At 33.1% G+C, this 13,910-nt stretch overlaps 1 protein-coding gene across 1 annotated transcript; it reads right to left on the bottom strand.

Annotated features, from left to right (window-relative positions):
• Nucleotides 1-2,211: 2,211 nt before the first annotated feature.
• Nucleotides 2,212-6,875, bottom strand: LOC149156464 (glutamate dehydrogenase 1-like; the record flags this gene model as incomplete). Its single annotated transcript, XM_089444762.1, has 7 exons — nucleotides 2,212-2,448; nucleotides 3,476-3,562; nucleotides 3,675-3,750; nucleotides 3,906-4,156; nucleotides 4,430-4,762; nucleotides 5,143-5,257; nucleotides 6,832-6,875. Coding segments are annotated over 7 exons (1,143 nt in total), but the record flags the coding sequence as incomplete, so codon positions are not given.
• Between the last annotated feature and the right edge of the window lie 7,035 nt (nucleotides 6,876-13,910).

Genomic DNA, 13,910 nt, shown 5'->3' with positions numbered 1-13,910 from the left:
CGCTTCAAGACCTCGCCTTAGTTTGTAAATTTTAATACTTTTTATAAATATAAAACATAGTAATTCAATATTAATTATAAATTATATATTTGAATATTAATCTTAAATTAAAATATATATATATATATATAATAAAGTAATTAGAAATTAAAAAAATTAATAATGAAAAAACTTACTTATATATTAAAGATATCATAATTTCTTTGAAGTGTAAACATCTTCTCTTCTTTTGATAAGAACTTAATAAAATGTAAGTAGTTTAATAGATTTTATCTTTTTTTATAATAAGTGATAAATATAGAGTTATGATTTATATGTACGTTTTTATTAGTAAAATTTAATAAAAGACTTGCATCTCAATAGCTTTTGAAGTTTTTTTGTGAGCCATGATTATAGAGTTAAGATACATATATTTATAATATTAGGTAAATGTGCACACATCTATATTTATGTTACACATAAGGGAAATATGTTACACATAAGGATATAGAAGTTTTACTGAGTGAATTGTTTTAACCATATGAATTTTGTTAGTTAAAATTTAAGAAATTTCTTGCTACATTTAAATATGTGTGGAGATAGAGGGGTATAAATCAACGAATTTGTGTGTATTACAGTGATTATAAACTCTCACGATCAAACTTCAAAGGGAGTTGTTAATGGTGACAACCAATCATAAAGTATTAAAACTGTCACAAGTGCCATCAATGCTTGATCATTCTCTCTCCTCATAAAAATGCATCCAAACTTCATTATCCCCTCTCCCTCATGATAGAAAGTTCATTACCATTCTCATAGCCTTTATTTATGCAACATTGCATGAAGTTCTTGTTAATTTTAAAACCCAGCTCATGTAACAAAACCCCCAACTAACTTAGTGCCCCCCAACTCACTAACTTAGTGCCCCCCCAACTCACGACTAAAAAAACTATTGGGTCTTTATACCAAATTAATATGTAATAAATAATTTCAAACTAAAACTATAAACAAGTGCTCACTCATAGTTTGAACAATGGCTATTAGGGACATGGGGAAAATCACTTATTTATAGTAGTGCACCATTCAAGTATCCCAAAACTCGTATGCGTCGGCTTGATTTGGGCTGAACCGCACATATTTGATTCCATTTACTCGGGGGTCACGGGGTCAGTCCCCTTTGATCCTTCTTGTTGTTGAGCATATAATATCACTTACTTATTCGGTGTGGAAGTACTGACTGGTATAAAGGTCCAGTTGCCTCTATCTAAACTAACCCACAATAATTACCTAATGCCAGTCTACTCTAATGCCAATTTACTATGATTATTCTAAATATCTGTTACTACTCTAGGCCCATCTAGACATTGTTGTAATGAAAGCATGTTGTTATCAATAGTGACAAAGGGGAAAATTGCCATAGTTGGATCAATGATGGACTTGGAGATGATAGTCATGTGTGACTGAAAATTTGGCTCAGCCAAGCTGCCTAGGAAATTTATGTTCTATGGAGAGAAGTAAGGGAAATCTTTCGATTTGTGATTTTGTAAATATGATTATATGAAATTCTGATCTCAAATAAAATTCAAGATAAAGTCTATCTAAATAATAATAAGAGTCAATCAATAAACAATCCACCTGAATATCAAATATGAGATAATTAATCTAAATAATATAAAGCTTAAATAAGTTGTGAAAAAAAATACATATCCTGATTATAAAACTGAATTAAATACTATGATACTCATAACAAGAAACCCTTTCCCTAAGCTTGTATCTTGCACCAAATAAAATCACAGATGCATACACTAATATACAACACACACTTTCATTGCACAGGATAATATTCTATGAAAAGAATCAAGGTTATCCAAAAATGTTCAAAATCAGTTTCTTTTGAAAACAAATTTGTCAAACCAACAAAAGATCTGTTAGAAATTCCTATTTTGACAAACAAATATTAAACAAAAAGGTGATTAATTTTAAGTATTTAAGAATAATCTAAAATTAAAATAAATGTTTAATCATAAGCATGAATACTCATTTCAATTGTAAAATCAAAATAGGCACGAAAATATTTATATGAAGAAATAATTCATTAAACACAACTCATCGTTCAATGGGAAAGATAGATGCATATAACACTATACATGGATCTATTGCAAAACAAGAGAAGCTGCGAGGCAGCGAGTCCCTGCATGAAGTTAACATTTAAGGTCACAGAGTAGTGATCTGTTATCCAGTGATCATAGAATACTTGATTCGACATTGATTTGCCCTGCCCTTCTCAGAAGCAGCTTTAGGAGCTTGCCTTTGTCTTTGTGTGCCATTGCCATGTATAGCTTCGATCTCAACACCTTTTTGTTCATTACAGAGGAAGGACATTTCCTTGAGATGTTGAAAAGCGCTTGTCATATAGTTTTTCAGCTCAGAATTAACCTTCTGCTCATCCCACATAAAACCTTGGATGTTCTGCAAGAAAAAGCGATAGAATTAGAAAGAGGAACTAAAATTAAAAAACTTGCTCAAAATTCAACCACCTCACTCAGACCATGATTATACCAACTTTTTACTGAAAGGTAGCACTGAAAACCCATCACCAAAATCCTTGTCACATAATAAAAGGCATAAATACAGGGGTATTAATGAACTCTGTAATTTTTAAGATCACTGATATAAATCCTTCACATTTATATGTGGTATAATTGCAAGAATATAATGGTCACTACTCAGCTCTACAATCTTTTAAATCGTCAATTTACCCAACCCAACATATATCACAGTTCAGGAAATGAAGAAATAAGTCAGGCAACAAAAACAGGTCTACTTCAATCTAGTAAAGCATCAACTCACCAAACTCAGTAATAGAATCATCAAATAGTGGACAAATCAACACAACAAAACTGGCAAGAAGCATGTATTTCTGCTGGTCATTTTTGACACTATGGGAAGCTTATTGTTAGACGGTAGGGTGACAATTCTTTTAGCTATTTCCTGTTCTATTTTATATATTTTGTTTTCTAAAGAATATAAAAGGAGATAGACAGTGCACAACATTTCCAAAGTGCAGTCATGAATTACTTTCTTTTGTATCATGCTATAAACACATGAGAAACTTGATCTTTTTCTTTTTGAATAAAAGCTGTGATGTTTTTCTTGGGGAAAAAAAAGCAAACTGGCAAGTCTATCAATTCATATAAGACAGTATTGCATGAAATTTGATGGACTGTCAGTATTCAATTCAGTATAACATCAATGTACCCAACTCAACCTACATCACTGTTAGAGATCTGAAAAATAATTCAGGCAGCAAATACAAGTCTATTCCTATCTTGTAAAGCATCAATTCACCAACCTCAATAGCAGAATCATCAAATAACAGATAAATAAATTATAATCACAAGCAAACTGGCAAGTCAACCATATGTAGATGAAAAAACATTGTGACTGAAGTTTGTATAATCAAGTCCAAAAAAAGAGTTTTCTCAAGGATACATACCTGAACCCACTCAAAATAGCTAACAGTCACACCACCAGAATTTGCATATATGTCTGGTAGTACTACAACACCCTTCTTGTATAGAATCTGAAATGCATGTCATGCATCTAATATTACATAACAGAGTTGAATTTAAGAAGCCTGAGAGAAGTCAAATTACTCCAAAACCTCTACAACTTTAACTAATTATCTAATTCACCTCATCAGCTTCTGGATCTGTGGGATGATTGGCTGCCTCTATAATAAATTTGGCCTTTACTTCACTAGCATTCTCCCTGTGACCAGTACGCAGTAACAATCAAATTACTAAATTAGCATCTCCAACTTTAGGAGCAGTGTTTTGTCAATTGAATTAAAAAGTACTTTCAAATGCCTGTCAACTTCCAAATGCCAGATGGTCTTGTGAAACTTAAATTGGATGGATACTGACCTGTTCAGAACACCACCTAAAGCAGCAGGGATGAGCACGTCACAGTCTTCAAGCAAGAGAGTCTTGGGATCAATTGAATCTACTGCTTCAAATCCTTTAACAACACCATTAGTCTTTGTGTGCTTCATTAAAGCTGGACTGTCAAGGCTATTGCTGTTCTTTATAGCTCCTGAAATGTCACTAACTGCTACAATATTTCCACCCTTTTCATGGATAAGTTCAGCTGCCCAGGAACCGACATTTCCAAAACCCTGAAAAGGTCAGAGAGGTTTTGGTTCAAGAATGTATTTCAGTCTGTAATGGTTCCAATCCCCTCGAATTGATGTTATTGCCATATTTATGCAGCCAATTTCATTTCATTTAGTGTCCATAGATATCCTTTGAGTAAAGCAAAAGCATGGTAATGAGTTTCTTTGATGCAATTAGTGCAACTAGTAAATTCAAAGAAAGGCAAGCAAGATGGTGTTTTTTTTATGCGGCTAGACTTACATTCACAGTAAAGGCTGAAGAGAACAACAATCTACCTGGCTTACAAAATGTTGACCTGAGATGCTTTTACCATACTCAGCTAATAAAGCTTCTGTTGCAAACATAACACCTCTACCAGTTGCAGCATCCCTGCCAAGGGATCCACCCTGTGAATTAGTTCCCATGTCAGGTGTTGGAACATCTATGTGGACTCCAATCAAATCATGGATCTTCTGAGTAAAGACACGAGTAAGCCTTTCTAACTCACTGAAACTTAAACTCTGTGGGTCGCAACCAATACCACCCTTTTTTCCCCCATATGGTATGTTAGCTACAACAGTCTTCGATGTCATTAGTTGTGCTAAGGCATTTACCTCATCTGGGTCAACCTGCATACCCCAGCGATAAATAGATTATTTATAGCATTCTCTGAAATGATTGTTGCAAACTGGATGAATTGCAAAAAGGGTTATGTTAATAGCTCAAAGTACTGCTAACTTAAAAAGGAAGTAAGATTCATAATTTTCCTTGTGCTTTATACTTCCCATATTGCTCGATATTAAACAAGAAGAAAGCCATATTAGGTTTCCATTATAGCAATTTCAGTGCACACACAGCCATATATGTTTCCAAAACATCAAACTAGAGATAGATGTAACATCAAGTAACTCAACCATAGGTGTAGTTGCCTTAATAGGACATAAAAGATCTTGCATGCAGATATTGCCAATCGTTAGCAGTTACTACATATCAGCGATCATAAACACACCTCTGGATGGTAGCATATCCCTCCCTTCATGGGTCCCTGTGCATTGTCATGTTGCACCCTAAAGTCTACATATGAGGCTAAAGTTCCATCATCTTTAGGAATGGTGCACTCAACCCGAGGTCCAGTTTACAAATGAGAAAATCAGTCAAAATAATCCCTTTAAAAACCCTCAAAATGCCAAAAGCAAGAAAATGAGCTAAGATGAAACAACAAAAAATTCCTTGATAGGAGATGTAGAGTCTAGAATTTCAAGCAATAAAAAACAGAGAGATGGAGAATGCAATTCACATAATACAAATCTCTTCAGTTAATGAAAGAAAGGACCGATTCTATGTGTTAACAAAAGAAGGGTGTAGCATCCTGGCAAGTATAGCTTATGATTGTACTTATCACACTGAGGGATCAGAAGTTCAATCGATGAGTTGCAACACTTACATGGACTACTGTATATGGACCTCAACCACAACAAATGTACCCACAATATAGAACTAAGATCTAAATTTCTATGGAAGCTCAGATCACAGTGGTTCCCTATTATGAGAAAGGAGAAGATAATTTGTTAAGACCACGCACTAATAGATAACAAATTCAACTACAAAGTTGAAAAGTTCGTTCTGAAAGGGATATTTAGAGAAGATATGAACCAAAGGAAACACATTAAGCTTGAGCTCCTCAGCCAAACCATTTCAACTATTGTTTATGTTATGTTGCATCTGCAACTGATACAGCAATCGGAGTCATGTAACTACCAATTGGCAGTGGCACATATAGCCATGAACTACCAGATCAAACCCACTCCTACAGAGCTAAAGAAGAAATATTTTATGCCCGATGAAGACCATGGATTTAGATGAATTTCAAATTCCCTTGATCTTATGAGAGACGAGTAAACCAAAGATATCAGACAGAGTCCAGGCCATAGAGTTAACCCCAGAATTGGAAAATAACAGATCTTTATACCCCAATACTATTGAACTACACAGAGCAATCCGTTTCCTCACCATTCATCCTACCACTACCCCAACATAAATTTGACTTGGGGTTTCTTTCATGACCTTTATGTTAAGCTAACCTAATTTAACTTGCATCAACGTTCAGGAAGGTTATATTAATCAAAATTGTGGACATCATCTTAGTATTGAAGATAGTGGCAATTTTTAGAATTGTTAGCACCTTACGTCAATCAATCGGACAAAATGAATCTACCTTGGAATTACAGTGACAAAAATTCACCTCAAAATGATCAATGGTTACCATGCTACTTTCTGAAAATACAAGCAATGGGGGATAATGACACCGCAGAGCATATGCTAGACCCAGAAAAAGACTCAACCCATGAGGACGGGCAAAGGCCACCACATGCGAATACGGTTTTAGGAGGTAGCTTATCTCCCAAAAAACATGGTCGAACCATTGAGGGAACCGGTTGGGATTCCAGATTTTTTTCAAAAATTAAAATGCTGAACATACATAATCTAAATCATACTAATCTTAATAACTTGCAAGTGATCCTGATTGAGATTTAATCAGTTAGTTGCAGTTACATAAAGGGACAGATAGTTAATCTGCTTCGAAACACAAAGACCCATTACTGAAAATTAGAGAATTAGGGACACCCACCAACCAGATTATAGATGAAAATGCCATATCTAAACAAAGACCCAGAACCAAAGTTTGGTGCCAATTACCTTGATCTCTCGAAAAGGAATGAGAGTAGACAGATAGTTTTCATATTAACATAGATAATAACCACATGCCAAAGATGGCCCACAGAAGGGAACCGTAAAAACTAAAGAGCATTCACTGCAAATATCCAAATCTATGCAAATTTCCTTCACTTCCCAAGTAAGTGCGACGGAAGAGGGTCGTTAAGTCGTATCCGTTGACAGAGGCGAAGAGTGAATCAATGGGGCAGAACCCTGGTAAACTCTCGACTGTACCAGCTCTCAACTAAGAAACGACAATGCAACATGAAATTTCAAATTTAAATAAAAATAAGAAAATCAATCGATGTCAATAAAAATAAAAATGAAAGTCGAAACTTTTATCCACCTTGTGGGCCCTACATGACGGCCATGTGCCTAACACCTCTCTCCTTAGCATAACACATGCAAGCTCTACAACAGGCCACCTAAGGTCGCATCAGGTTAACAGCTGTGATTAGGGAGATTGAAACCTGAAACCCGAGCAACAAGATTGAAACTAGTGTAACATCTGTAATTAGGCTAACATTTGTGATCAGGGATATTGAAACCTGAAACGCGAGCAGTTGTAAAAGCCCTCACAGGTTCGGGCCTCTGTAGCTGACGTGAGGCAGAACAGTGATGAAAAGGAAGGGAATTGTGGCTCCTATGTCAGCAGATCCTGAGCAAAGAAGGAGCTAAAGGATAGTTCCAGATCTGTAGTAATTTCTGTTGCAACTTTGGTTACAAACTTCTGGTTAGGGCTTCTGGATTGATTTCAGTTCTGTAGAATTCATTTTATGATTAAAATCTGCCCTGAAGTTAACTCTGAACAAGCTTACACTCTTGAATTTTGGTTAATCTATACATACATTGTTCTGTCAAGCTCAGGTTTTGAAGATTTGATTGTATGAATTGCTTTATATTGAATTGGACTATTCATTCTGCTCACTACAGTGTGACAATTATTGACACAGTGTACCAGAAAATACATAGAGCAAAGGAACTACAACCCTGTTGCATTCTACAGTGTGTCTATATAAAAAGAGTAATTTGTTGACTCCATGAATTCTGCTATGCATACTCCATTTTGTTCTGTTATTGTTCCTATCCTGTTTCATTCTATTATTGTTCATATTTTGTTTTGTTCTAATGATCAATTGTTTTCAGTTGTTTTCCGTTTTATGCACTACTATTTTCTACCATTTGTTACCTTGATCAAAGCCCGTATGCTGAAGTGTCACTGGTACTCTGCAATGCTCATATTGCCATTTTCAACCTCAAACATGTCGGGATCTGATTCCAGGTCGGGGATCTGATTCCAGCAATGACCAAAAACAAAACTTAAATTTGTAAGAGGTTGAAATTTATCATGAAATATAAGCAGAAAAAAATTTTGTTTGTAGTGATGGTCAAATGTTTCCCTGTCAACACGATTTATATAATATCAATAAAGTTGTAATTTACCATTCCATCTACCGACCTTCTGCTCATAGAACCGCCCATACCTGCGAATCACGTTGGATATCGTTGCCTTTCAGTTTCATATAGCTTTCTGAGCACTGCCCATATCTAGGAATCGCGTTCGATAGATTTGCAGTTGCCTCTGCAAGTAAACCACTGCAGAAACCAAACGCTGCAGCAATTAAACCAGACACCGGAGCAATTTGAATTTTATTGCAGCGCTTTAAGCAAAATACCTGTTACATGCCCACAAAAAGCATAGATGTGGTGGCAGGCGTACATGTAACGGTGGCGCATGAGCTTGCAGGTGTACATGCTGTAGCAGGGATACATGTAACGGTGCTACATGAGGCAAGCATACACGCTGTAGCAGGGTACATATGCTATTGTATTATAGCAGTGGTATTAATCTCTAACATTAAACGCTAGAAAATTAATGCTAGTGCAAACATAGCATTACTTCATGCAGGAGTGAACTTGTTGTAATTACCTGTACTCCTCCGATCTTTTTCCTAACTTTTGAGCTGTATGCCTCGATTTGAGGCCAAATAAGATGGCGAAAGCATGAACTTTGGTTTATTAAATTTATATGACCGTAAGAACTTTGGTTTAAAAGTGGCAGGGACTATGAACAAACCGGTAAACTAATGCTAAGTCCGCTACGAACGATTACTATAGTCCCTGCCGGATGCCAGATGGCAGGGACTAATAATGAGGTTGTCAAAACAAATCTTTTAAGCCTTCGAAATGATAAAAAATTATTGATATGAAAATCCTCTAACTCATGACTCCAACTTTCGTTCTCTAGGAAAGTTTTTTATATATATATATATATATATATATATATATATATATATATAATATTAATATCAAAACTGTAATATAAACTTAACATATATTAAACCCTATATATTAATCTTCTATATTAAAATCAGTTTATCGAAAACCCAATATTTCAATTGTAAAATCAAAACAAGCATGTCAATATTCATATGACGAAATAATTCATTAAACAAAGCCCCCCATTCAATGAGAAGGATATATGCATATAACACTATATAAGGTTCCATTGCAAAATAATGAGGTTTCCAAAGCAAATCGTTTAAGTCTTCAAAATGATCAGAATTTACTAATATAGAAATCCTCTAACTCACAACTCCAACCTCCCTTCCCTAGGGGAGTTAGTTTTATATATATATATATATATATATATATATATAAATATAAATAATTAATATCAAACCCTAATATAAACCTAACATATATTAAACTCTATATATTAAAATCACTTTATTGAAGACCAAAAAATTATATATTATAAACCCAACATTTCAATTTTAATGTCAAAACAAGCATGACAATATTCATATGAAGAAATAATTCATTAAACACAAACCATCACTCAATGGGAAAAATAGATGCATCTAACATTATACACGGATCCATTGCAAAATAACGAGGTTACCAAAACCAATCCTTTTAAGTCTTCACAATGATCAAAATTTACTAATATGAGAATCATCTAACTCATGACTCCAACCTCCTTTCTGTAGCAGAGTTATATATATATATATATATATATATATATATATTAATATCAAACCCTAATATAAACCTGGCATATATTAAACTTACATATATATTAAAATCACTTTATTGAAAATCAAATATTGCAAACTAAATGTTATATAGGCTTATATTAAACCTAATATAATTAACAATAATATTAAACCTTATATTATAATATAAACCCAGCATAAGTCCAACTACATAACTAGTGCAATTATTGAAATTGTAAAGAGCTACAATAAAATATTATAATATAATAGCTACAATCAAATGCTCAATTATTAGTTAATATTAATATTTAATAACATTTAATATTAGTTAATATAATATTAATATTAATATTAATATTTAATATTTAATACTATCATTATAGTTCATTTGATTTACCATATGCTTGTAAATAAATGCTTAAGATCCTTGGACGCATGGAGAAAGCGAAGGCTAAACGCAACCAATACAACTTCACAAAAAAATAAAAATAAAAGGTAAATCCCATTTCTAACTTCATTTCATATAATCATTATATTTCATATATAAAACTATATGAATGTTACAAGAATAATATTATTCGGTGGCATTTTACATGTAATTCAACATAGATGTCTTCCAAACAGCAATCAACATGTGATTATGACATGTTCTATGTTACTAATAGATTGAGTTTTGTATCTCAATGGCTTGTTTAAAAAAAAACTAATAGCCACTTCCAAAAACCAAGTAAATTTAACAACATGAAAAAACATGAAAAATAATGTAAGCAATTTTTTCAAATATTATTATGAATATGAAGAATGTATTTACGTAACGAATATATGAAAATTTTTATTATGTTAAACGTAAATAAAGGGGAATTTTATTATGTTAAACGTAAATAAAGGGGAATTTTATTATGTTAAACGTAAATAAAGGGGAAAATAAATTTAATAGGGAAAATATTTTATATAGCGTTAAGACTATAATCAAATGGATGTTGCACTAATATGGACATCTATTTGTCCTCTTCTTTCTTCCTAGTTGTAATATGTGCACTATCTTTCATCTTGGCATAATGTTTAAAAGAGAAAGTTGGTGAAATGTGAAAACATTAATTTATTCTACTCTTGATACGGTTGTGAAGGTTAGGCCTTATTTCTCTTTATTACCAATATCAATTGTTTCCCATTCTAAAGTCAACCCATATTACTTGTGGATAGCAAGAGCCCATGCCATCTTCAAAGGAATTTGTTTTTTATTTCCTGTTATCACTAGAATAATTAGTAGAATGTTTGGATTGCTTGTGTAAAATAGAACACCAAGATACATATAAAAATAATAGTTGTGAAAATTGGAAGCTGAGGTGGATTAGAGGTAAGCGTATGGAATATATCCTTCAGATAACCAAGTGCACCATTGACTAAGCCAGCTTAAGGCATATATCAAAGTTCCTTCAACCAAGAGTGTGAAGGTTAGAAAAAGTCACATCATTTGGTGGAACCAAGTGAGATAAAAGATGTCATTCTTGAAAATCATCTTCAACATTCATTTCCTTAACAGAGGAATCACCATCTTCTTCATCTTAAATATTTTCGAGAATTGATGGATTCCAATAAACATGTCATGGTCATAGAAAAAGTTCCTCCACATGTCAATAATGATTTCACCTGGAAGGTCAATATCTAAGGGGCTATCATGAAATGGCTTGTATATGAGAAATTTCATCTAGAAAAAGGTTTCAAATTCATTTAAATCCTCACTAGGAATAGAATAAAACAATGGCCAAACTCGAACAATAGCATTGACATCTCTATGATTCCATGGATCTTTCTTTTTTTTTTCTATCAAAGGTCCAAGATTTTTTTGTTTCTACCATAAATAGATTTTCAAGGAAAAAATGTCTCTTCTAATATTGTTAAACAAAAGTATTCTCAGATGGACATTACAGGCTATCATTTAAGAGTTTCTTGAAAAACTTTCTTCCAACATTTATGGAAACAAAGTTTCAACTACAAATAACAAGAGTTAGCTTAAGAAACATATGGAATGATTATTATGCTCCATTGTCATGGTCAACAAGTGTTTCAACAAAGAACCTTTTGTATGCACACAAACAAAGATCCTGAGAGCCAACAGAATTTGAAATTCTAGTTAACATATGATGATAACTTTTAGACATTTTTTTTTCTTTGGACACATACATAGCAATATACTTCAAGATAATTTACCAAGAAAGAATTGGTTGGAAATCAACATTTGCACGCCACATTGTAAGAAGATAAATGTTATGTACGTTGATCTTATCATCATTTCTTGCTATCTTGTATTTATTTCTTCCTTGATCATCTATGAGTAATATTGATTCATAACAAAGATCCCATCAAGCATTGTAACGACATGTGAGAAAAATGCCCTTTTTGTGCAAAATAGAGTTTCAACTACACTTTGTATGCCTTTGGAGACTATTTGACACTTGGTCATATTCATCATGAGGATTGGAAAAGAAAATCTAATCAATATTCAATAGGAAGGTGTTATCATTAAGGCTTTTTGGAACAATTATTTTGCGATGATGAATTTCACATTGGTTCCGTGCAGTTACATACATGTCAAACAATCACTTTATAACATGTACATTACAAGTGTTTGACCAATCTGGTCTTTCCATGTTAGGAGCACCACGCAACCATAGGAAACCATGGATTTGGGTTGAACCTCTATGTTGCCACTCATATCTATATAAAATTATATATTTAATAAAAAAAATATAATCAGAATCATAAGAAATATATGAGAAATTATATAACACAAATTTAACAACGTAAACTTCTACCAAAATTCTTTAGCTTTAAGATACTTTTCGATGAATTCCTCTTGAAAGATATTCAATTTTTGGTGCATAAATGTGGAAAAGATATGAGGGTACTCGATAACATTCTCAACTTTTATAAGATGTTCATTTAACACATGAGAATGTGAATGTATTCGTATGAGGTTATGTGCCTCTAACAACTTTTTATTAGCTGCACTCAAACTAAAAAATAAAGATGGACAACTAAATTGAGTAATCATGTAGTAAGTTCATATTGACACTTTGTACAATATGCCATTGTACCTCTGAGAGAAGAACCAAACCACATAAGATGCTCAACTAACTTATTATTAGGTAAATTAGGCAGTTGGTGACACAAATCTTCAATTGTTATTGGTGAGTTATCATGTAGATGTGTTTTTACAATAACTGCAATGGTTTCTTGGCCACAATGTTTTATTATCATGTTCAATAAATAGTATCAAAAGTGAGGATGGATTCCAAATATTTGATCATACTATCTAAGAAGATGCAATTCATACTCCTAAAGTTCAATGTTATAGATAAGTGGTTGTATCCAATCAACATCATCGGTGGGGAACAATTTGGAGAATGCCATATCTAATAACCCCTATGTATTATATTTGTTATTGGATAGGTACCAATATTGGTCCAATCGAATTATGGAACAGGTGAAGAATCAATATCATCAAGAAATTCTTTAATTTATTCCACTTTTCTTTGTTCATTAGGGGAAATAAAAGGAGAAGGATGAGAGTGAAAATGATTAGTAGGTAACCCTTGAATATTAGTTTCATTCATATTTGAATATTTAATATCAAAATAAACAAATTTAATCTTGGAGGAGATATTTGTTTATCTTTTAGGGAGAGAATTTTATTGGAAAAAAATTTTACTACTGAGGGTGGGGGGGGTGAATTAAAAGTAACGACAATCTAAAATTTTTATGCCAATTTTTATTAAACATTCAAACTTGACATTCTCTAAGTGATCAACCATTAACAAATCACAACAAAAACCATATGAATATACACAAGAGCACACATTATGAGCATCAAACACATGTGACACAGAGGTTTAACGTGGAAACCCTTCTGGGAGAAGACCCACCAAATCTTGTTTTTTATTTGATGTAAATATGAACATCTAATCTATTTCATTAACGCTTGTGAGCCACCATTGACAGGAAGCACCAACTCCCTCATTTTGTAGACACTTGATCAACTTATCAGAAGCACCAACTTCAT

This window comes from Pinus tabuliformis, chromosome 9 (assembly GCF_031772625.1).
Source record: "Pinus tabuliformis cultivar Carrire ecotype Pingquan chromosome 9, CPIR1, whole genome shotgun sequence".
NCBI classification, from domain to species: domain Eukaryota; kingdom Viridiplantae; phylum Streptophyta; class Pinopsida; order Pinales; family Pinaceae; genus Pinus; species Pinus tabuliformis.
Note: the sequence above shows the minus strand (reverse complement) of the source record. Positions and strands in the feature narration are given on the sequence as shown.